The sequence below is a fragment of the Hordeum vulgare genome, chromosome 5H (genome assembly GCF_904849725.1).
Source record: "Hordeum vulgare subsp. vulgare chromosome 5H, MorexV3_pseudomolecules_assembly, whole genome shotgun sequence".
NCBI classification, from domain to species: domain Eukaryota; kingdom Viridiplantae; phylum Streptophyta; class Magnoliopsida; order Poales; family Poaceae; genus Hordeum; species Hordeum vulgare.
Window position 1 is genome coordinate 558786451 of NC_058522.1, and position 23930 is coordinate 558810380.

At 45.1% G+C, this 23930-nt stretch overlaps 2 protein-coding genes and 1 non-coding gene across 3 annotated transcripts; 1 reads left to right on the top strand and 2 right to left on the bottom strand.

Annotated features, from left to right (window-relative positions):
• The first annotated feature begins 1286 nt into the window (after positions 1 to 1286).
• LOC123452938 lies at positions 1287 to 4613 on the top strand. The gene is made up of 3 exons (XM_045129683.1): positions 1287 to 1465; positions 3971 to 4071; positions 4187 to 4613. The coding sequence occupies exons 1-3, from the start codon at positions 1369 to 1371 to the stop codon at positions 4463 to 4465; spliced, it is 477 nt and encodes a 158-aa protein (XP_044985618.1). The 5' UTR covers positions 1287 to 1368; the 3' UTR covers positions 4466 to 4613.
• A 230-nt stretch (positions 4614 to 4843) lies between these two features.
• Positions 4844 to 5660, bottom strand: LOC123452939. Its single transcript, XM_045129684.1, has 3 exons — positions 5434 to 5660; positions 5280 to 5358; positions 4844 to 5164 (listed from the first exon to the last, which is right to left on the bottom strand). The coding sequence occupies exons 1-3, from the start codon at positions 5624 to 5626 to the stop codon at positions 5017 to 5019; spliced, it is 420 nt and encodes a 139-aa protein (XP_044985619.1). The 5' UTR covers positions 5627 to 5660; the 3' UTR covers positions 4844 to 5016.
• Positions 5661 to 6535: 875 nt separating this feature from the next.
• Positions 6536 to 6697, bottom strand: LOC123400447. The gene has a single exon (XR_006610721.1). It is a non-coding gene; the product is annotated as a U1 spliceosomal RNA (small nuclear RNA).
• Between the last annotated feature and the right edge of the window lie 17233 nt (positions 6698 to 23930).

The window sequence follows — 23930 nt, forward strand, 5'->3', positions numbered from 1 at the left end:
CCATGCATGCAGGGCTCGATGACAGCACTGAGATACACCACCCGCGCGACCAAGATCGTCGTCGTCATGGAGGCCAGGAATGATGGCAACTACTTTGAGATGGCGTGCCCCCACCTCTCCAGCTCCGGTCGTTCTGAGCGCCGGGAGCACGATCAAGAGCGGGAGCGCGAGCACGGGCACGGCAGGAGAAGCGAGGAGCGTGAGCGCGGCAGGAGGAGCGAGGAGCGCGGGCAGGAGCAGGGAGGACAGGAGGAGGAGCAGGGCCACGGCGGCGAGCAGGAGAAATCGAGGGGCTACAGGCAGGTTGTTAGACGATGTATATAGTTAGTATACGGTATTGTTATAAACCGTATCTAACTCCTAATGATGTGGTTTATCTTAGAGATAGATTGTAGTTTACTTGGAGATCAATCCTAAGATAAACACAAGTTGTAACCGCCATGTAATCTGCGTTGCAGGTGTCGAGGAGCGCGGCCCAACAAATTTTAAATGAAAAAAAACTAAAGCGGACCGGCTCATAAGATGAATCCCGGTTGAAATTTGCTAGGGTTCGATTTAGACCGGGATTACATAGTTCAGGGTACGATCGATCGGGATTTTGACTTGGGGGTTCATTCCGCCCAACCATTACAAATTCAAGGTTTAAAATGAACTTTTTCCTTCTTCCCATGATCGGAGCTCCTCCGAACCCCTCCATCCATCCCCATTAATTAAATTAAGTAAGTCCACATTTTTTCTATTTAGAAAATATTTGTTTTCCATATTTCCATATATGTATGACACATTAGAAAATGTTCATATATTTAAAGAAAATGTTTGTCTTTGTGTTAAAAATGTCTGTGTATTTCTTTGCAGGTAAAAATGCTCGTGTATTTAAAAAAGATGTGCTTGAATTTTTTTATTGTTTGAAGAAAAATTTCATGGTTTAAAATCTTATGATTTCTACAATAAATGCTCACATGCAATTCTGATTGTGTCGTCAAACAACTTGATCGTTATGTTCACATGCACTTGAAAAGAAATCTTATCGTTTTCCAAGAAATGATGAAAACCCAAGACCAGAGAAAAAAATAAAACGATAAAGGAAGCGGGAAATGGGAAAATGGAAAAGAGGAAACATGTTTTGTTTTTTGAGTGGGCAAGAGGAAGCACAGAAAGGAAAGCCAGGCAGAAAACCGGCTGAAAGGCTGGAACCAATGGTGGAGAAGGGGGCTCGGCCCAGTAGTCCAGTACCAGGGTCGGTGTGCGTTATTAATCCCAGAGGGGCGGCGACAAGGGGCACTGGAATCGGAATCCAATTCCAAGAGCGAGAGGTAGGTATCCTTGGAGGAGAGGGGGAGGGGGATCCTCCTCGCCGCTCCGCTTTCCATGGCGGCCGCCCCCGCCCCTCCGCCGCCGGAAGCGTCCCCGCCGCCCCTCGACGCCTCTGCCTCCGCCTCCGCCTCCGCCTCCGACGACGAGTGGGGTAACTACCTACCAACCCGCCTCTGCTCCGCGCCCTTGTTTTTTACTGCGCCTCTAGCTGGCTAACTTAAGCCCCCAGCGCATCGTGCTCTTGCTCTTCTGTCGCGGTTGTGTTGATTGAAGGGGAGTTCGATCTGGATGCGCGATGCTCTCGTTGGGTGATATTCTCTTAGCTCGTACCCATCCGTGTATTATCGGGGGATTTTACTGCCTGGGACATAGATCAGTTACTGTAGCAAGCATGCCCTTTCTGACGAATCGCAGCGGTTGTGTCGATTCGAGAAAAGTATGCGTTATCTGGGAAATAACCATACCGGGTTTGGAGAACAAACCTGGTGTTTTGAAGCTATATGCCTGTCTTTATGGGGCGATGTCAACCAGACCGGTTGAAAGTGAAACTAGTTGTGCTGGAACAATTTTGAGATGTTTGAGGAGGAATTGCTTACTTCTTTATAGGTTATTAAAATGTGAAAACATGTGCTAGTTTGAAGAAAACAACGTGTGAGCTTCGTCCATGTTTTGGTATTAAATAGACTGAACAAAGTATATGACTGCACAAAGTATATGACTGCATTTGTCACACATAAATACCAACCCAGTAAGTACCAAGTTTGCTAGTATTGAGCCACAGGATGAGTGGAAGCGTTCCCACCGCCCCCGGACATAAATAGCAACGCAATACCAAACTGTCTTCGGCGGAAGCGCTCCCGCCGCCCCTGGACATAAATAGCAACGCAATACCAAACTGTCGTCGGCGGAAGCGTTCCCGCCGCCCCTGGACATAAATACCAACCCAATACCAAACTGTCGTCGGCGGAAGCGTTCCCGCCGCCCCTGGACATAAATACCAACCCAATACCAAACTGTCGTCGGCGGAAGCGTTCCCGCCGCCCCTGGACATAAATACCAACCCAATACCAAACTGTCGTCGGCGGAAGCGTTCCCGCCACCCCTGGACATAAATACCAACCCAATACCAAACCGTCGGCGGCGGAAACGTTCCCGCCACCCCTGGACATAAATACCAACCCAATACCAAACTGTTGTCGGCGGAAGCGTTCCCACCACCCCTGGACATAAATACCAACCCAATACCAAACTGTTGTCGGCGGAAGCATTCCCGCCGCCCCTGGACATAAATATCAACCCAATGCCAAACTGTCGGCGGCGGAAGCGTCCCGCCGCTCCTGGACGCCTCTGCTTCCCACAACTAGTGGGGTAACTAACCAACACCCGCCTCTGCTCCTTGTCCTTGCTTCTTACTGCACCTCTAGCTGGCTAAAGCCCCCAGTGTATGCTACTCCTGTTTTTCTGCCATGATTGTGTTGAATAGGAGTTTGATCTAGATGCTTGATGCTTTCTTTCACTAATATTCTCTTGCTCGTACCCATCCATGTATTATCAGGAAATTGCTGCCTGGGACATAGCAATTACACTGTAGCAACATGCCCTTTTTGACGAGTCACAACGGTTGTATTAATTCAAGAAAAATATGCATTGTCTGGGAATTAACCATGCTAGGTTGAGCGGACCTGGTATGTCGAAGCTACATGCCTATCGTTATGGGACAATATCCACAAACTAGTTGAAACTAGTTGTGTTGGAACAATTTGAGATGTTTGAGGTGGAATTGCTTACTGCTTATAGGTTATAAAAAATGTAAAAACATCTGCTAGTTTGAAGACAACAACGTGTGAACTTCATTCATGTTTTTTTAGAGAAACTTCATCCATGTTTTGATGTAAAATAGATTGAAAAAAATATATCCATCTTTTTGTCGCACACAAGTACCAACCTGGTACCAAGTTTACTAGCATTGAGCCATCGGTGTTGATATCTTGGTGCGTTATGAGGAGTACCTGCTGATTCACCTTCATAACTCTTTTCTGATAATATAGTAGTATGAGTGATACCAACTAAAGGGTATGATTTGTTTCTCATGATGATTCATGCTTAAATATGAGCCATTTCCTCTCTGACAGGAGGCAATGTAGACAATCCTCATTGAATGGAAATAGGAATGCTATTAATACAATCTAGTGATAATTACAAGTTGTTCATGCACATCATAGCTATCTAATCAGGATGTGCTCACAGAGATACCTAAACCAGGTTCCATCTCTTTGTGGGTATTTTACTTAAGAATGTATTTGTTTTTTAAACCGTTGATCTGAATGTTTGACGTGCTTTTAAGATGTTCATTAATGATAATCATCAAGAGACTTGTGTGCTACTAACTCCCTTCTACCGGCTGTTATACTAGTGACTTGCTTGCACCATATATCTCGTGGAACTTGATATCACAGAGTACTTTTTATTGAATAGTAGTCGTGGCTCATACTTGAATATCACCTAGTCTTTTGTGGAATGTGGTACTGATGCAGGGGACGCTGTTTTACACATATTTATTCTATGTATTAAAATCAAACATACATGTGCCAATTGTTCTTACATTCAAAACGTGAGGTTTATTTGAGTTCTTTTAATGTCGATGGTATATTTACAGATGCGGATGGATTTGTTATTCCTGATGTGACTATTCAAGATGATGATGATGATGTTACTACACACAGTGTCCCCAAAGCAAGGGATCCTGAACCTACACAGGCGAGTTAAAGATCTTTTTGCCACAATGTCCCTCATGAGATTTGACTTTCAGTAAATGTAACTTGAACAACTACTTGGATAGCGCAGTGGTGTAAACTCGTATTTGAATGAACAGGCAAAAGAGGAGAAGATATACTTGGGACCTCATGGGGCGCCCCCATCAGGAGCAAAGCAGCAGCAACTTAACACAGTTGGCCGTAAGCAGAGTTTCAGGAACAAGCTGAAGGAAGCAGATAGGAAATTCAGTGGCAATGCTCAGGAGAACAAGGTGGAAAGCCTAAGACAGCTCATGGGGGCTGTAACAACAGATAGTAGGGGTATGGCGAAGAGTTCTCGTCGCGACTGGCTTGACCCACACTGTCGTGAGTCGGAGTTTGATAGGAAACCGCGCTAGCTAGGTGGATGCCGTATGCCCGTATGATGTGTCCTTTTGCGCAAAAGCTTTAACTGTATACTGCTGTGGGCTACTGGCCACGCCCGAAAAACATGTCTTTGTTACCTGCAAGTTTATGAGAGGAAATGGCCAACGGTATTTTATGGTATGCGGAATCTCATGAATCTTGCTAAGACGCAGTTCATTGTTTCTTTTGCGTCTACTTGAGATGAATTTGTAGCAGTGGCACGTAGTATGTATGTGCTCATGTGTAGATTCTTGCCTCCTTGGTTGAAATTTGTATAGTTGGTGGCACCAATGTCATTCTATGTTTTCCCTCAATTTCTCGATCGGTCGATCTTGAACTATGGAAAGAGCTCACATGCTTAACAAACACAGTTTTATGAAGAACCAGATGCATTCATGAATGCAGAGCAGCTGGTGACTCCACTATATAAAGATCTCTGAAGAAATGAATTACATACAGCTTTACAGTAATCTCTATAGAATGGAAGCAAGCCATCTCTCTCGCCGGAAGGGGAAGGAGGAGAGCTCGATCGGTCGACCGGAGGTCAGCGGATGAGGGACGTCTTGATCCATCCATTGGCGAAGGCGATGGCGAGGATGATGAAGGGGGTGGAGAAGCCGAAGATGACGATGTAGGGCAGCGGCGTCATCATGGGGTTCTCCCCCTTCCTCTCCCCGGCAGTCTGCCAGTACCTACATCATCATCATCCCCATTTTATCCACACCCATTGGCAATTGACCACACATGCACATACACACATGAACTCATGATATGATGATGGGAGCTGATGGTTGCACGCTTGCTTACTGCTCTGGCTCCTGTTCTCTGGTGATGAACTTCTTGCCGTCAGGCTTCGTCTCTCCATCTCCACCTCCACCGCCACCACCTGCATATACATGGGTAGCGTATGGACTCAAACACAATGCAACACAAAGAGAAATTGAGGAGGGATCGTGGGTACCGAGCTGCGCCGAGATTCTGGAGCGCTTGCTTACGATCAGCCCGGCGCCTTTCTTCTTCGGCGTAAGCCGGGTGGCGAAGGCGGTGGCACCGCCGCCGGAGGTGAGGAGTGGCGACGGAGCAACCATGAGGGCCATGGTTGTTGCTGGGTTGGTGTGTGTGTGTGGAGGAGGAAAAGAGCTCTCCTGACTCATGCACCACGGACCCTATAGCACTCACCTTTCGGCCGCGTAGCACTCACCTTATCCACGAGCCGGCCGCATTGTCCTTCCGCGGCAGAGTTCCAAATATCAGAAGGAGAGGCTGACCATCTGCCACCAAGTGAATAGATAGATAAATTCCCATCCATGGGTTGATATTAAGTTTTTATGCTAAGAAAGTGTATGCAATTTGAATATCTTTACGCCCGAGGTTGTACGGTACTGTGGAAGAATTCTGAAATCTTTGTGACACTTCTACAGGAGAATGGCCTAACTGGCATAAAAGAGCAGGCATGTCGCCTCGGGAGACACGTGGATCAAAAGTTTTTTTGCTACTGATATAGCCGATCAATGCACCTACATATGTGCTGTCAGATTCCTCAGTTTGCTCGTTTTGGTGACAGCACCAGATGCCTGCTGAGTCCTCTAGATACTAGTAGAAGTAAAGAGTAATAAGAAGTTAAAGAGGGACAAGCACCAGATGCATACGAGTTTTGCGGAGTGTTGTTTTTTCAGCTCACCGCAGAGAATTGGTGGCTGGTAACCTTGGTTGGTGACACATCTGATCGTGAAGTTGTTGGTCTTTCACTTATTGGTGCTTGAACTGATACGTTATAATAAGCTCAAAGACTGTAGTGACTTTATTCAGGTCCTATCTCCCCAAGTGAAAGATGTTTTTGCAGAAGTGAATTTCTTGCCAAATCTTACTACCGAACTTGAAGAACACGGAAAACGGAGCGGTCGTTCAGAAACTTTGGTGAGAACTTCAGAACCCTAAAGCCCTATTACTAAAACATCTTTCTTCCCTACCTTGAGAGACTCAACAGACAAGGGACTGGACTGTAAAAGTAGACTTAGTAAACAGGCCAGACCGAGGGACCAAGATTTTAATTTTCAGAATTGGCAGGGGCCGCGCGAACGCGTACCCCCTCTACCACAAATTATGACGTCCACTCTCCCACTTGGGGAGATGGTGGGCCAGCGCACCCAACCAAGTGCAATGTGGGCCACTGGCCCAGGCCACGAGCCTTCTTGATCACCCGTCGACCCCGTCCAGGTAAGTATGGAACAACGCTGCACCCTGCCCTCCTTTTATACCCAGCTCTCCCCACCCCACGCTCTCGGCTAGGCGAGGTGGTACTAAAAAACCGAAGCGCAGCAGCTGCGGCAGCCGTGAAGGGAGCCACGACGGGAGGCGCGCGGTCTGGGAGCCAGGTACCACGTCTCGTTGGGCTTGACTTTGCTCCTGTACGGGCTGAATAACCAGAGATAGGCGCGTGGGCCTTAAGAGCCGTAGCATTTTTCTTCTTCCCAGTGTTACGCTCATTTACTATTGCTCTTGAGCTGCTAAGAAAACACCATTGCTCTCGATTCTAAAAAATAAAAAACACCATTGCTCTGAGTCTCTCTTAATTGTATTTTGTTCATTTAATTTTTCTGTTAATGTGCATGACAGCGTAGAAAATCACTATGGCTTTGATGCCTTTATTTCCGTTGCACCTAAAGTTTTGCACAAACCGGCTTTTTTTTTTTCCGACAAAGGATGAATTTTACTGACTCAAAATGATGCATCAAAAGGATACAAACGCAATGAACCCACACCCGACCTCTGCATAGCTAGGATGCACACAGTCAACATCAACTCAAGCACACAAAAACACACTGACAAATTGTTGGAATTATGCCCTAGAGGCAATAATAAATATAGTTATTATTATAATTCCTGTATCAAGATAATCGTTTATTATCCATGCTATAATTGTATTGAATGAAGACTCATTTGCATTTGTGTATACATAGACAAAACACCGTCCCTAGCAAGCCTCTAGTTGGCTAGCCAGTTGACCAAAGATAGTCAGTGTCTTCTGATTATGAACAAGGTGTTGTTGCTTGATAACTGAATCACGTCATTAGGAGAATCACGTGATGGACTAGACCCAAACTAATAGACGTAGCATGTTGATCGTGTCATTTTGTTGCTACTGTTTTCTGCGTGTCAAGTATTTATTCCTATGACCATGAGATCATATAACTCACTGACACCGGAGGAATGTTTTGTGTGTATCAAACGTCGCAACGTAACTGGGTGACTACAAAGATGTTCTACAGGTATCTCCGAAGGTGTTACTTGAGTTAGTATGGATTAAGACTGGGATTTTTCACTCCGTGTGACGGAGAGGTATCTCGGGGCCCACTCGGTAATACAACATCACACACAAGCCTTGCAAGCAATGTAACTTAGTGTAAGTTGCGGGATCTTGTATTACGGAACGAGTAAAGAGACTTGCCGGTAAACGAGATTGAAATAGGTATACGGATACTGACGATCGAATCTCGGGCAAGTAACATACCGAAGGACAAAGGGAATGACATACGGGATTATATGAATCCTTGGCACTGAGGTTCAAACGATAAGATCTTCGTAGAATATGTAGGATCCAATATGGGCATCCAGGTCCCGCTATTGGATATTGACCGAGGAGTCTCTCGGGTCATGTCTACATAGTTCTCGAACCCGCAGGGTCTGCACACTTAAGGTTCGACGTTGTTTTATGCGTATTTGAGTTATATGGTTGGTTATCGAATGTTCTTCGGAGTCCCGGATGAGATCACGGACGTCACGAGGGTTTCCGGAATAGTCCGGAAACGAAGATTCATATATAGGATGACCTCATTTGATTACCGGAAGGTTTTCGGAGTTACCGGGAATGACGAATGGGTTCCGGGAGTTCACCGGAGGGGGCAACCCACCCCGGGGAAGCCCATAGGCCTTGAGGGTGGCACACCAGCCCTTAGTGGGCTGGTGGGACAGCCCAAAAGGGCTCTATGCGCCAAGAAAAGAAAATGTTTCCCAATAGTGGCTGTTGGGGAACGTCGCATGGGAAACAAAAATTTTCCTACGCGCACGAAGACCTATCATGGTGATGTCCATCTACGAGAGGGGATGAGTGATCTACGTACCCTTGTAGACCGTACAGCAGAAGCGTTAGAGAATGCGGTTGATATAGTGGAACGTCCTCACGTCCCTCGATCCGCCCCGCGAACAATCCCGCGATCAGTCCCACGATCTAGTACCGAACGGACGGCACCTCCGCGTTCAGCACACGTACAGCTCGACGATGATCTCGGCCTTCTTGATCCAGCAAGAGAGACGGAGAGGTAGAAGAGTTCTCCAGCAGCGTGACGGCGCTCCGGAGGTTGGTGATGACCTTGTCTCAGCAGGGCTCCGCCCGAGCTCCGCAGAAACGCGATCTAGAGGAAAAACCGTGGAGGTATGTGGTCGGGCTGCCGTGGCAAAAGTTGTCTCAAATCAGCCCTAATACCTCAATATATATAGGAGGGAGGGGGAGGGAAGAGGCAGCCTCAAACCCTCAAGGTTTGGCCGAAATTGGAGGTGGAGGAGTCCTACTCCAATCCTACTTGGAGTAGGATTCCACCTTCCCACTTGGAAACTCTTTCCACCTTGTGTTTTTTCCTTCTCAAACCTTATGGGCCTTAGTGGGAACTTATTACAGCCCACTAGGGGCTGGTTTATCTCTTCCCATAGCCCATGAGACCCCTTGGGGCGTGACACCCCTCCCGATGGTCCCCGGCACCCCTCCCGGCACTCCCGGTACAATACCGATGAGCCCGAAACTTTTCTGGTGACCAAAACAGGACTTCCTATATATCAATCTTTACCTCCGGACCATTCCGGAGCTCCTCGTGACGTCCTGGATCTCATCCGGGACTCCGAACAACATTCGGCAACCAACCATATAACTCAAATACGCATAAAACAACGTCGAACCTTAAGTGTGCAGACCCTGCGGGTTCGAGAACTATGTAGACATGACCCGAGAGACTCCTCAGTCAATATCCAATAGCGGGACCTGGATGCCCATATTGGATCCTACATATTCTACGAAGATCTTATCGTTTGAACCTCAGTGCCAAGGATTCATATAATCCCGTATGTCATTCCCTTTGTCCTTCGGTATGTTACTTGCCCGAGATTCGATCGTCAGTATCCCTATACCTATTTCAATCTCGTTTATCGGCAAGTCTCTTTACTCGTTCCGTAATACAAGATCCCGCAACTTACACTAAGTTACATTGCTTGCAAGGCTTGTGTGTGATGTTGTATTACCGAGTGGGCCCCGAGATACCTCTCCGTCACACGGAGTGACAAATCCCAGTCTTGATCCATACTAACTCAACTAACACCTTCGGAGATACCTGTAGAGCATCTTTATAGTCACCCAGTTACGTTGCGACGTTTGATACACACAAAGCATTCCTCCAGTGTCCGTGAGTTATATGATCTCATGGTCATAGGAACAAATACTTGACACGTAGAAAACAGTAGCAACAAAATGACACGATCAACATGCTACGTCTATTAGTTTGGGTCTAGTCCATCACATGATTCTCCTAATGATGTGATCCCGTTATTAAGTGACAACACTTGCCTATGGCCAGGAAACCTTGACCATCTTTGATCAACGAGCTAGTCAACTAGAGGCTTACTAGGGACAGTGTTTTGTCTATGTATCCACACAAGTATTGTGTTTCCAATCGATACAATTATAGCATGGATAATAAACGATTATCATGAACTAAGAAATATAATAATAACTAATTTATTATTGCCTCTAGGGCATATTTCCAACAGTCTCCCACTTGCACTAGAGTCAATAATCTAGTTCACATCACCATGTGATTCCAACGAATCCAACACCCATATAGTTATGGGGTCTGATCACGTCTTGCTCGTGAGAGAGGTTTTAGTCAACGGTTCTGAAACTTTCAGATCCGTGCGTTCTTTACAAATATTTATGTCATCTTATAGATGCTGCTACTACGTGCTATTCGGAAATGCTCCAAATATCTACTCTACTATACGAATCCGTTTCACTACTCATAGTTATTCGGATTAGTGTCAAAGCTTGCATCGACGTAACCCTTTACGACGAACTCTTTAACCACCTCCATAATCGAGAAAAATTCCTTAGTCCATTAGTTACTAAGGATAAATTTTGACCGCTGCTAGTGATTCAATCATGGATCACTCTTTGTACCTCTCAACATACTTTGAGTCAAGGCACACATCAGGTGCGGTACACAGCATGGCATACTTTTAGATCCTACGGCTAAGGCATAGAAGACGACCTTCGTCTATTCTCTTTATTCTGCCGGGGTCGAGTTTTTGAGTCTTACTCAAATTCACACCTTACAACGCAACCAAGAACTCCTTCTTTGCTGATCTATTTTGAACTCTTTCAAAACTTGTCAAGGCATGTATCTTATTGAAACTTTCATTAAGCGCTTTTGATCTATCTCCATAAATCTTTGATGCTCAACGTTCAAGTAGCGCAATCCAGGTATTCCTTTGAAAACTCCTTTCAAACAACCTTGTATGCTTTACAAAAATTCTACATTACTTCTGATCCAAAATATGTCAACCACATATACTTATCAGAAATTCTATAGTGCTCCCACTCACTTCTTTGGAAATACAAGTTTCTCATAAACCTTGTACACACCCAAAATCTTTGATCATCTCATCAAAGTGCTTATTCCAACTCCGAGATGCTTGCACCATTCCATTGAAGGATCGCTGGAGTTTGCATACTTGTTAGTATCCTTAGGATCGACAAAACCTCATGGTTGTATCTCATACAATGTTTGCTCAAGGAAACCGTCGAGGAAACAATGTTTTAACATCCTACGTGCAATATTTCATAAATAATGCAGCAACTACTAACATAATTCCAACAGACCTTTAGCATCGCTACGAGTGAGAAAGTCTCATCATAGTCAACTGTTTGATCTTGTCGAAAACATCTTTGCGACAAGTCGAGCTTTTCTTAATAGTGACTTATCACCATCATTGTCTGTCTTCTTTTAAAGATCCATTTTTACTCAATAGTCTTATGACCATCAAGTAGTTCTTTCAAAGTCTACACTTTGTTTTCATACATGGATCCTCTCTTGGATTTCATGGCTTCCAGCCATTTGTCGGAATCCGGGCCCACCATCGCTTTCTCCATAACTCGTAGGTTCACTGTTGCTCAACAACATGACCTCCAAGACAGGGTTACCGTACCACTCTGTAGTAGTACGCGACCTTGTCAACCTACGAGACTTGTAGTAACTTGATCCGATGCTCGATGATCACCATCATCAGCTTCCACTTCAATTGGTGTAGGCACCACAGGAACAACTTCCTGCGCCCTGCTACACACTGGTTGAAGTGATGGTTCAATAACCTCATCAAGTTCTACTACCCTCCCACTCAATTCTTTCGAGAGAAACCTTTCCTCGAGAAAGGATCCGTTTCTAGAAACAAACACTTTGCTTTCGGATCTGAGATAGGAGATGTACCCAACTGTTTTGGATATCCTATGAAGATGCATTTATCCGCTTTGGGTTCGAGCTTATCAGACTGAAACTTTTTCACATAAGTGTCGAAACCCCAAACTTTCAAGAAACGACAGTTTAGATTTCTCTAAACCTCAGTCTATATTGTGTCATCTCAACGGAAATACACGGTGCCCTATTTTAAGTGAGTGCGGTTGTCTCTAATGCATAACTCATAAACGATAGTGGTAATTTGATAAGAGACATCATAGTATGCACCATGCCAAATAGTGCGTGGCTATGAAGTTCAGACACATCATCACACTATGATGTTCCAGGTGGCATGAACTACGAAACAATTTCCACATTGTCTTAACTGCGTACCAAAACTCGTAACTCAGATATTCATTTCCATGATCATATCGTAGACAGTTTATCCTCTTGTTACGACGAACTTCACTCTGAAATGGAATTGAACTATTCAATATTTCAGACTTGTGATTCATTAAGTAAATACTTTTGTATCTACTCAAATCGTCAGTGAAGTGAGAACATAATGATATCCACTGCGTGCCTTAGCACCCATTGGACTGCATACATCAAAATGTATCACTTCCAATAAGTTACTATCTTGTTTCATCTCAATGAAAACAAGGCCTTGCTCATGTGGTATGATTTGCATGTCACTAGTGATTCAAAATCAAGTGAGTATAAAGATCCATCAGCATGGAGCCTCTTCATGCAATTTATACTAACATGACTCAAGCGGCAGTGCCACAAGTAAGTGGTACTATCATCATCAACTCGTATCTTTTGGCACCAATATCATGAACATGTGTAACACTACGATCGAGATTCAATAAACCATTGAAGGTGATTATTCAAGCAAATAGAGTAACCATTATTCTCTTTGAATGAATAATCGTATTGCAATAAACACGATCCAATCATGTTCATGCTTAACGCAAGCACCAAATAACGATTATTTAGGTTTAACACCAATCCCGATGGTAGAGGGAGCGTGCGACGTTTGATCATATCAACCTTGGAAACACTTCCAACACGTATCGTCACCTCGCCTTTAACTAGTCTCCATTTATGCCGTAGCTTTCATTTCGTGTTACTTATCACTTAGCAACTGAACCGGTATCCAATACCCTCATGCTACTAGGAGTACTAGTAAAGTACACATCAACATCATGTATATCAAATATACTTCTTTCGATTTTTGCCAGCCTTCTTATCTACCAAGTATCTAGAGTTGCTCCGCCGCAGTGACTGTTCCCCTCATTACAGAAGCACTTAGTCTCAGGTTTGGGTTTAATCTTGGGTCTCTTCATTAGTGCAGCAACTGTTTTGCCGTTTCACGAAGTGTCCCTTCTAGCCCTTTGAAACTTAGTGGTTTTACAAACCATCAACTATTGATGCTCCTTCTTGATTTCTACTTTCGCTGTGTCAAACATCGCGAATCGCTCAAGGATCATTGTATGTATCCTTGATATGTTATAGTTCATCACGAAGCTCTCACAGCTTGGTGGCAGTGACTTTGGAGAACTATCACTATCTCATCTGGAAGGTTAACTCCCACTTGATTCAAGCGATTGTCGTACTCAGACAATCTGAGCACATGCTCAACGATTGAGCCTTTCTCCCTTACTTTGTGGACAAAGAATCTTGTCGGAGGTCTCGTACCTCTTAACAAGGGCACAAGCATGAAATCACAATTTCATCTCTTTAGAATATCACTAATGTTCCGTGACGTTTTACAACGTTTTCGGCGCCTTGCTTCTAAGCCATTAAGTATTTTGCACTGAACTATCGTGTAGTCATCAGAAACGTGTATGTCGGATGTTCATAGCATCCACAGACGACGCTCGAGGTGCAGCACACCGAGTGGTGCATTAAGGACATAATCCTTCTGCGCAGCAACGAGGACAATCCTCGGTTTTACAGACCCAGTCTGCAAAGTTTTTCTACTATCAATTTTCAACTAAATTTTCTCTAGGAACATATAAAAACAGTAGAGCTATAGCGCAAGCTACATCGTAATTCGCAAAGACCATTAGACTATGTTCATGACAATTAGTTCAATTAATCATATTACTTAAGAACTCCCACTCAAAAAGTACATCTCTCTAGTCATTTGAGTGGTACATGATCCAAATCCGCTATCTCAAGTCCGATCATCACGTGAGTCGAGAATAGTTTCAGTGGTAAGCATCTCTATGCTAATCATATCAACTATACGATTCATGCTCGACCTTTCGGTCTCATGTGTTCCGAGGCCATGTCTGCACATGCTAGGCTCGTCAAGCTTAACCCGAGTGTTCCGCGTGCGCAACTGTTTTGCACCCGTTGTATGTGAACGTTGAGTCTATCACACCCGATCATCACGTGGTGTCTCGAAACGACGAACTGTAGCAACGGTGCACAGTCGGGGAGAACACAATTTCGTCTTGAAATTTTAGTGAGAGATCACCTCATAATGCTACCGTCGTTCTAAGCAAAATAAGGTGCACAAAAGGATTAACATCACATGCAATTCATAAGTGACATGATATGGCCATCATCACGTGCTTCTTGATCTCCATCACCAAAGCACCGGCACGATCTTCTTGTCACCGGCGTCACACCATGATCTCCATCATCATGATCTCCATCAACGTGTCGCCATCGGGGTTGTCGTGCTACTCATGCTATTAGTACTAAAGCTACGTCCTAGCAATATAGTAAACGCATCTGCAAGCACAAACGTTAGTATAAAGACAACCCTATGGCTCCTGCCGGTTGCCGTACCATCGACGTGCAAGTCGATATTTCTATTACAACATGATCATCTCATACATCCAATATATCACATCACATTGTTGGCCATATCACATCACAAGCATACCCTGCAAAAACAAGTTAGACGTCCTCTAATTTTGTTGTTGCATGTTTTACGTGGTGACCGGGGGTATCTAGTAGGATCGCATCTTACTTACGCAAACACCACAACGGAGATATATGAGTTGCTATTTAACCTCATCCAAGGACCTCCTCGGTCAAATCCGATTCAACTAAAGTTGGAGAAACTGACACTTGCCAGTTATCTTTGAGCAACGGAGTTACTCGTAACGATGAAACCAGTCTCTCGTAAGCGTACGAGTAATGTCGGTCGAAGCCGCTTCAATCCAACAATACCGCGGAATCAAGAAAAGACTAAGGAGGGCAGCAAAACGCACATCACCGCCCACAAAAACTTTTGTGTTCTACTCGAGAAGACATCTACGCATGAACCTAGCTCATGATGCCACTGTTGGAGAACGTCGCATGGGAAACAAAAATTTTCCTACGCGCACGAAGACCTATCATGGTGATGTCCATCTACGAGAGGGGATGAGTGATCTACGTACCCTTGTAGACCGTACATCAGAAGCGTTAGAGAACGCGGTTGATGTAGTGGAACGTCCTCACGTCCCTCGATCCGCCCCGCGAACAATCCCGCGATCAGTCCCACGATCTAGTACCGAACGGACGGCACCTCCGCGTTCAGCACACATACAGCTCGACGATGATCTCGGCCTTCTTGATCCAGCAAGAGAGACAGAGAGGTAGAAGAGTTCTCCAGCAGCGTGACGGCGCTCCGGAGGTTGGTGATGACCTTGTCTCAGCAGGGCTCCGCCCGAGCTCCGCAGAAACGCGATCTAGAGGAAAAACCGTGGAGGTATGTGGTCGGGCTGCCGTGGCAAAAGTTGTCTCAAATCAGCCCTAATACCTCAATATATATAGGAGGGAGGGGGAGGGAAGAGGCAGCCTCAAACCCTCAAGGTTTGGCCGAAATTGGAGGTGGAGGAGTCCTACTCCAATCCTACTTGGAGTAGGATTCCACCTTCCCACTTGGAAACTCTTTCCACCTTGTGTTTTTTCCTTCTCAAACCTTATGGGCCTTAGTGGGAACTTATTACAGCCCACTAGGGGCTGGTTTATCTCTTCCCATAGCCCATGAGACCCCTTGGGGCGTGACACCCCTCCCGATGGTCCCCGGCACCCCTCCCGACACTCCCGGTACAATACCGATGAGCCCGAAACTTTTCTGGTGACCAAAACAGGACTTCCTATATATCAGTCTTTACCTCCGGACCATTCCGGAGCTCCTCGTGACGTCCTGGATCTCATCCGGGACTCCGAACAACATTCGGCAACCAACCATATAACTCAAATACGCATAAAACAACGTCGAACCTTAAGTGTGCAGACCCTGCGGGTTCGAGAACTATGTAGACATGACCCGAGAGACTCCTCAGTCAATATCCAATAGCGGGACCTGGATGCCCATATTGGATCCTACATATTCTACGAAGATCTTATCGTTTGAACCTCAGTGCCAAGGATTCATATAATCCCGTATGTCATTCCCTTTGTCCTTCGGTATGTTACTTGCCCGAGATTCGATCGTCAGTATCCCTATACCTATTTCAATCTCGTTTATCGGCAAGTCTCTTTACTCGTTCCGTAATACAAGATCCCGCAACTTACACTAAGTTACATTGCTTGCAAGGCTTGTGTGTGATGTTGTATTACCGAGTGGGCCCCGAGATACCTCTCCGTCACACGGAGTGACAAATCCCAGTCTTGATCCATACTAACTCAACTAACACCTTCGGAGATACCTGTAGAGCATCTTTATAGTCACCCAGTTACGTTGCGACGTTTGATACACACAAAGCATTCCTCCGGTGTCCGTGAGTTATATGATCTCATGGTCATAGGAACAAATACTTGACACGTAGAAAACAGTAGCAACAAAATGACACGATCAACATGCTACGTCTATTAGTTTGGGTCTAGTCCATCACATGATTCTCCTAATGATGTGATCCCGTTATCAAGTGACAACACTTGCCTATGGCCAGGAAACCTTGACCATCTTTGATCAACGAGCTAGTCAACTAGAGGCTTACTAGGGACAGTGTTTTGTCTATGTATCCACACAAGTATTGTGTTTCCAATCGATACAATTATAGCATGGATAATAAACGATTATCATGAACTAAGAAATATAATAATAACTAATTTATTATTGCCTCTAGGGCATATTTCCAACAGTGGCATCATGAGCTAGGTTCATGCGTAGATGTATTCTCGAGTAGAACACAAAAGTTTTTGTGGGCGGTGATGTGCGTTTTGCTGCCCTCCTTAGTCTTTTCTTGATTCCGCGGTATTGTTGGATTGAAGTGGCTTGGACCGACATTACTCGTACGCTTACGAGAGACTGGTTTCATCGTTACGAGTAACTCCGTTGCTCAAAGATGACTGGCAAGTTTCGGTTTCTCCAACTTTAGTTGAATCGGATTTGACCGAGGAGGTCCTTGGATGAGGTTAAATAGCAACTCATATATCTCCGTTGTGGTGTTTGCGTAAGTAAGATGCGATCCTACTAGATACCCATGGTCACCACGTAAAACATGCAACAACAAAATTAGAGGACGTCTAACTTGTTTTTGCAGGGTATGCTTGTGATGTGATATGGCCAATGATGTGATGTGATATATTGGATGTATGAGATGATCATGTTGTAATAGAAATATCGACTTGCACGTCGATGGTACGGCAACCGACAGGAGCCATAGGGTTGTCTTTATACTAACGTGTGTGCTTGTAGATGCGTTTACTATTTTGCTAGGATGTAGCTTTAGTAGTAATAGCATGAGTAGAACGACAACCCCGATGGCAACACGTTGATGGAGATCATGGTGTGGCGCCGGTGACAAGAAGATCGTGCCGGTGCTTTGGTGATGGAGATCAAGAAGCACGTGATGATGGCCATATCATGTCACTTATGAATTGCATGTGATGTTAATCCTTTTATGCACCTTATTTTGCTTAGAACGACGGTAGCATTATGAGGTGATCTCTCACTAAAATTTCAAGACGAAATTGTGTTCTCCCCGACTGTGCACCGTTGCTACAGTTCGTCGTTTCGAGACACCACGTGATGATCGGGTGTGATAGACTCAACGTTCACATACAACGGGTGCAAAACAGTTGCGCACGCGGAACACTCGGGTTAAGCTTGACGATCCTAGCATGTGCAGACATGGCCTCGGAACACATGAGACCGAAAGGTCGATCATGAATCATATAGATGATATGATTAGCATAGGGATGCTTACCACTGAAACTATACTCAACTCACGTGATGATCGGACTTGAGCTAGTGTAAGTGGATCATGAACCACTCAAATGACTAGAGAGATGTACTTTTTGAGTGGGAGTTTAGCGAATAATTTGATTAAGTTAAACTCTAATTATCTTGAACATAGTCTAAGTCCACTTTGAATATATTTGTGTTGTAGATCATGGCTCACGCGACAGTCATCCTGAATTTTAATACGTTCCTAGAGAAAGCTAAGTTGAAAGATGATGGAAGCAACTTTGTAGACTGGGCTCGTAATCTTAAGCTAATCTTACAAGCTGGGAAGAAGGATTATGTCCTTAATGCTGCGTTAGGAGATGAACCACCCGCTACGGCTGATCAGGATGTTAAGAACGCTTGGTTAGCACGTAAGGAGGACTACTCAATAGTTCAAATGTGCAGTCTTGTATGGCTTAGAACCGGGACTTCAACGTCGCTTTGATCGTCATGGAGCATTTGAGATGTTCCAGGAGTTGGAGTTTATCTTTCAGAAGAACGCCCGGATCGAGAGGTATGAGACCTCCGATAAATTCTATGCTTGCAAGATGGAGGAAAACTCATCTGTCAGTGAACATGTGCTCAAAATGTCTGGGTACTCAAACCATCTAGCTGAGCTGGGGATTGAACTCCCGCAAGAAGCTATCACTGACAGAATCCTTCAATCACTGCCGCCAAGCTATAAAGGCTTTGTGTTGAACTACAACATGCAAGGGATGAACAAGTCTCCCGGCGAGTTGTTTGCGATGCTGAAAGTCGCAGGGTCTGAACTCCGTAAAGAGCATCAAGTGTTGATGGTGAATAAGACCACTAGTTTCAAGAGAAACGGCAAAGGCAAGAAGGGCAATTCGAAGAAGAGCGGCAAGCCTGTTGCTAATCCGACGAAGAAACCCAAAGCTGGACCTAAGCCAGAAACGGAGTGTTACTATTGCAAGGGTATGAGTCACTGGAAGCGCAATTGCCCCAAGTATCTGGCAGATAAGAAGGCGGGCAAAGAAAAATCAGGTATATTTGATATACATGTTATTGATGTGTACTTAACCGGCTCTCGTAGTAGTGCCTGGGTATTCGATACCGGTTCTGTTGCTCATATTTGCAACTCGAAACAGGAACTGCGGAATGGGCGAAGGCTGGCGAAAGATGAAGTGACGATGCGCGTAGGAAATGGTTCCAAGGTTGATGCAATCGCCGTCGGCACAGTGTCACTTCAGTTACCGTCAGGATTAGTGATGAACTTAAATCATTGTTATTTAGTGCCTGCGTTGAGCATGAACATTATATTTGGATCTTGTTTATTGCGAGACGGTTACTCTTTTAAGTCAGAGAATAATGGTTGTTCTATTTCTATGAGTAACATCTTTTATGGTCATGCACCGAATGTGAGAGGATTGTTCATATTGAATCTTGATAGCGATACGCATATACATAACATTGAGACCAAAAGAGTTAGAGTTAACAATGATAGCGCCATATTTTTGTGGCACTGCCGCTTAGGTCATATTGGTGTAAAGCGCATGAAGAAACTCCATGCTGATGGACTTTTGGAGTCACTTGACTTTGATTCACTTGACACGTGCGAACCATGCCTCATGGGCAAGATGACTAAGACTCCGTTCTCAAGAACAATGCAGTGTGCAAGTGACTTGTTGGAAATCATACATACCGATGTGTGTGGTCCGATGAGTGTGGAGGCACGCGGCGGATATCGTTATTTTCTCACCTTCACTGACGATTTAAGTAGATATGGTTATGTCTACTTGATGAAGCACAAGTCTGAACATTTGAAAAGTTCAAGCAATTTCAGAGTGAAGTGGAAAATCATCGTAACAAGAAGATCAAGTTCCTACGGTCTGATCGTGGGGGTGAATATCTGAGTTTCGAGTTTGGTGCTCACTTAAGACAATGTGGAATTGTTTCACAGTTAACACCGCCTGGAACACCACAGCGTAATGGTGTGTCCGAACGTCGTAATCGTACTCTATTAGAGATGGCGCGATCTATGATGTCTCTTACTGATTTGCCGTTATCATTTTGGGGCTATGCATTAGAAACAGCTGCATTCACTTTAAATAGGGCACCATCAAAATCCGTTGAGACGACACCATACAAACTGTGGTATGGCAAAAGGCCAAAGTTGTCGTTTCTTAAGGTTTGGGGATGTGATGCTTATGTCAAAAAGCTTCAGCCTGAAAAGCTGGAACCCAAAGCGGAAAGGTGCATCTTCATAGGTTACCCAAAAGAGACAGTTGGGTACACCTTCTATCTCAAAACCGAGGGCAAAGTGTTTGTTGCTAAAAACGGAGCTTTTCTCGAGAAGGAGTTTCTCTCGAGAGAATTGAGTGGGAGGAAGATAGAACTTGACGAGGTTGTCGAACCTCTCGTCCCTTTTGGATGGTGGCGCAGGGCAAGGGGAAACCTCTGTCATTGCGACGCCGGTTGAGGAGGAAGTTAATGATGATGATCATGAAACTCCAGTTCAAGTTTCTGTCGAACCACGCAGGTCGACGAGACCACGTGCTGCTCCAGAGTGGTACGGTAATCCCGTCTTATCAATCATGTTGTTAGACAACAATGAACCTGCGAATTGTGAAGAAGCAATGGTGGGCCCAGATTCCAACCAATGGCTGGAAGCCATGAAGTCCGAGATAGGATCCATGTATGAGAACAAAGTGTGGACTTTGGAGGTACTGCCTGAGGGCCGCAAGGCCATTCAGAACAAATGGATCTTTAAGAGGAAGACGGACGCTGACGGTAATGTGACCGTTTATAAAGCTCGACTTGTGGCAAAGGGTTTTTCACAAGTTCAAGGAGTTGACTACGATGAGACTTTCTCACCCGTAGCGATGCTTAAGTCCGTCAGAATCATGTTAGCAATAGCTGCATTTTTCGATTATGAAATCTGGCAGATGGATGTCAAAACGGCGTTCCTTAACGGTTTCCTTAAGGAAGAGTTGTATATGATACAACCCGAAGGTTTTGTCGATCCTAAGAATGCTAACAAGGTGTGCAAGCTCCAGCGATCTATTTATGGACTGGTGCAAGCATCTCGGAGTTGGAACAAACGCTTTGATGAGGTGATCAAAACATTTGAGTTTATACAAGTGGTTGGAGAATCTTGTATTTACAAGAAAGTGAGTGGGAGCTCTGTGGCGTTTCTAATATTATATGTGGATGACATATTACTGATTGGAAACAACGTAGAGTTTTTGGAGAGCATAAAAGGTTACTTGAATAAAAGTTTCTCTATGAAGGACCTAGGAGAAGCTGCTTACATTCTAGGCATTAAGATCTATAGGGATAGATCAAAACGTCTGATAGGACTTTCACAAAGCACATACCTTGATAAAGTTTTGAAGAGGTTCAAAATGGAACAGTCCAAGAAAGGGTTCTTGCCAGTTCTACAAGGTACGAGATTGAGTAAGACTCAGTGCCCAACAACTGATGAAGATAGAGAGCATATGCGCTCCGTCCCCTATGCTTCAGCCATAGGTTCTATCATGTATGCGATGCTGTGCACTAGACCGGATGTTAGCCTGGCCATAAGTATGGCAGGTAGGTTTCAGAGTAATCCAGGAGTGGATCACTGGACAGCGGTCAAGAATATCCTGAAGTACCTAAAAAGGACTAAGGAGATGTTTCTCGTGTATGGAGGTGACGAAGAGCTCGCCGTAAAAGGTTACGTCGATGCAAGCTTCGACACAGATCCGGACGACTCTAAGTCGCAAACTGGATACGTATTTATTCTTAATGGGGGTGCAGTAAGCTGGTGCAGTTCTAAGCAAAGCGTCGTAGCAGATTCTACATGTGAAGCGGAGTAGATGGCTGCCTCGGAGGCGGCTAAGGAGGGTGTCTGGATGAAGCAATTCATGACGGATCTTGGAGTGGTGCCAAGCGCACTGAATCCAATAACCTTGTTCTGTGACAACACGGGTGCCATTGCCTTAGCAAAGGAACCGCGGTTTCACAAGAAGACCAGACACATCAAACGACGCTTCAACCTCATCCGCGACTACGTCGAGGGAGAGGACGTGAATATATGCAAAGTGCACACGGATCTGAATGTAGCAGACCCGCTGACTAAACCTCTTCCACGGCCAAAGCATGATCAACACCAGAACTGTATGGGTGTTAGATTTATTACATTGTAATTCACATGGTGATGTGAGGGCTAGATTATTGACTCTAGTGCAAGTGGGAGACTGTTGGAATTATGCCCTAGAGGCAATAATAAATATAGTTATTATTATAATTCCTGTATCAAGATAATCGTTTATTATCCATGCTATAATTGTATTGAATGAAGACTCATTTGCATGTGTGGATACATAGACAAAACACCGTCCCTAGCAAGCCTCTAGTTGTCTAGCAAGTTGATCAAAGATAGTCAGTGTCTTCTCATTATGAACAAGGTGTTGTTGCTTGATAACTGGATCACGTCATTAGGAGAATCACGTGATGGACTAGACCCAAACTAATAGACGTAGCATGTTGATCGTGTCATTTTGTTGCTACTGTTTTCTGCGTGTCAAGTATTTATTCCTATGACCATGAGATCATATAACTCACTGACACCGGAGGAATGCTTTGTGTGTATCAAACGTCGCAACGTAACTGGGTGACTATAAAGATGCTCTACAGGTATCTCCGAAGGTCTTAGTTGAGTTAGTATGGATTAAGACTGGGATTTGTCACTCCGTGTGACGGAGAGGTATCTCGGGGCCCACTCGGTAATACAACATCACACACAAGCCTTGCAAGCAATGTAACTTAGTGTAAGTTGCGGGATTTTGTATTACGGAACGAGTAAAGAGACTTGCCGGTAAACGAGATTGAAATAGGTATACGGATAATGACGATCGAATCTCGGGCAAGTAACATACCGAAGGACAAAGGGAATGACATACGGGATTATATGAATCCTTGGCACTGAGGTTCAAACGATAAGATCATCGTAGAATATGTAGGATCCAATATGGGCATCCAGGTCCCGCTATTGGATATTGACCGAGGAGTCTCTCGGGTCATGTCTACATAATTCTCGAACCCGCAGGGTCTGCACACTTAAGGTTCGACGTTGTTTTATGCGTATTTGAGTTATATGGTTGGTTACCGAATGTTGTTCGGAGTCCCGGATGAGATCACACACGTCACGAGGGTTCCCGAAATAGTCCGGAAACGAAGATTGATATATAGGATGACCTCATTTGATTACCGGAAGGTTTTCGGAGTTACCGGGAATGTACCGGGAATGACGAATGGGTTCCGGGAGTTCACCGGGGGGGGGGGGCAACCCACCCCGGGGAATCCCATAGGCCTTGAGGGTGGCACACCAGCCCTTAGTGGGCTGGTGGGACAGCCCAAAAGGGCTCTATGCGCCAAGAAGAGAAAATCAAGAGAAAAGAAAGAAAAAGGAGGAGGTGGGAAGGAAGGGAAGGACTCCCTCCCACCAAACCAAGTCCAACTCGGTTTGGGGGGGAGTCCTCCCCCCTTGGACTCGACCGACCCCCTTGGGGCTCCTTGAGCCCCAAGGCAAGGTCCCCTCCCTCCCACCTATATATACGGAGGTTTTAGGGCTGATTTGAGACGACTTTTCCACGGCAGCCCGACCACATACCTCCACGGTTTTTCCTCTAGATCGCGTTTTTGCGGAGCTCGGGCGGAGCCCTGCTGAGACAAGGTCATCACCAACCTCCGGAGCACCGTCACGCTGCCGGAGAACTCTTCTACCTCTCCGTCTCTCTTGTTGGATCAAGAAGGCCGAGATCATCGTCGAGCTGTACG

Coding starts and splice junctions, on each gene's coding strand:
- LOC123452938 (XM_045129683.1), top strand. CDS start 1,369: ATGGCGGCCGCCCCCGCCCCTCCGCCGCCGGAAGCGTCCCCGCCGCCC. Junction 1,466..3,970: donor CGCCTCCGACGACGAGTGGG/GTAACTACCTAC, acceptor GTATATTTACAG/ATGCGGATGGATTTGTTATT. Junction 4,072..4,186: donor GGGATCCTGAACCTACACAG/GCGAGTTAAAGA, acceptor TTGAATGAACAG/GCAAAAGAGGAGAAGATATA.
- LOC123452939 (XM_045129684.1), bottom strand. CDS start 5,626: ATGAGTCAGGAGAGCTCTTTTCCTCCTCCACACACACACACCAACCCA. Junction 5,359..5,433: donor CAGAATCTCGGCGCAGCTCG/GTACCCACGATC, acceptor ATGTATATGCAG/GTGGTGGCGGTGGAGGTGGA. Junction 5,165..5,279: donor AGAGAACAGGAGCCAGAGCA/GTAAGCAAGCGT, acceptor ATGATGATGTAG/GTACTGGCAGACTGCCGGGG.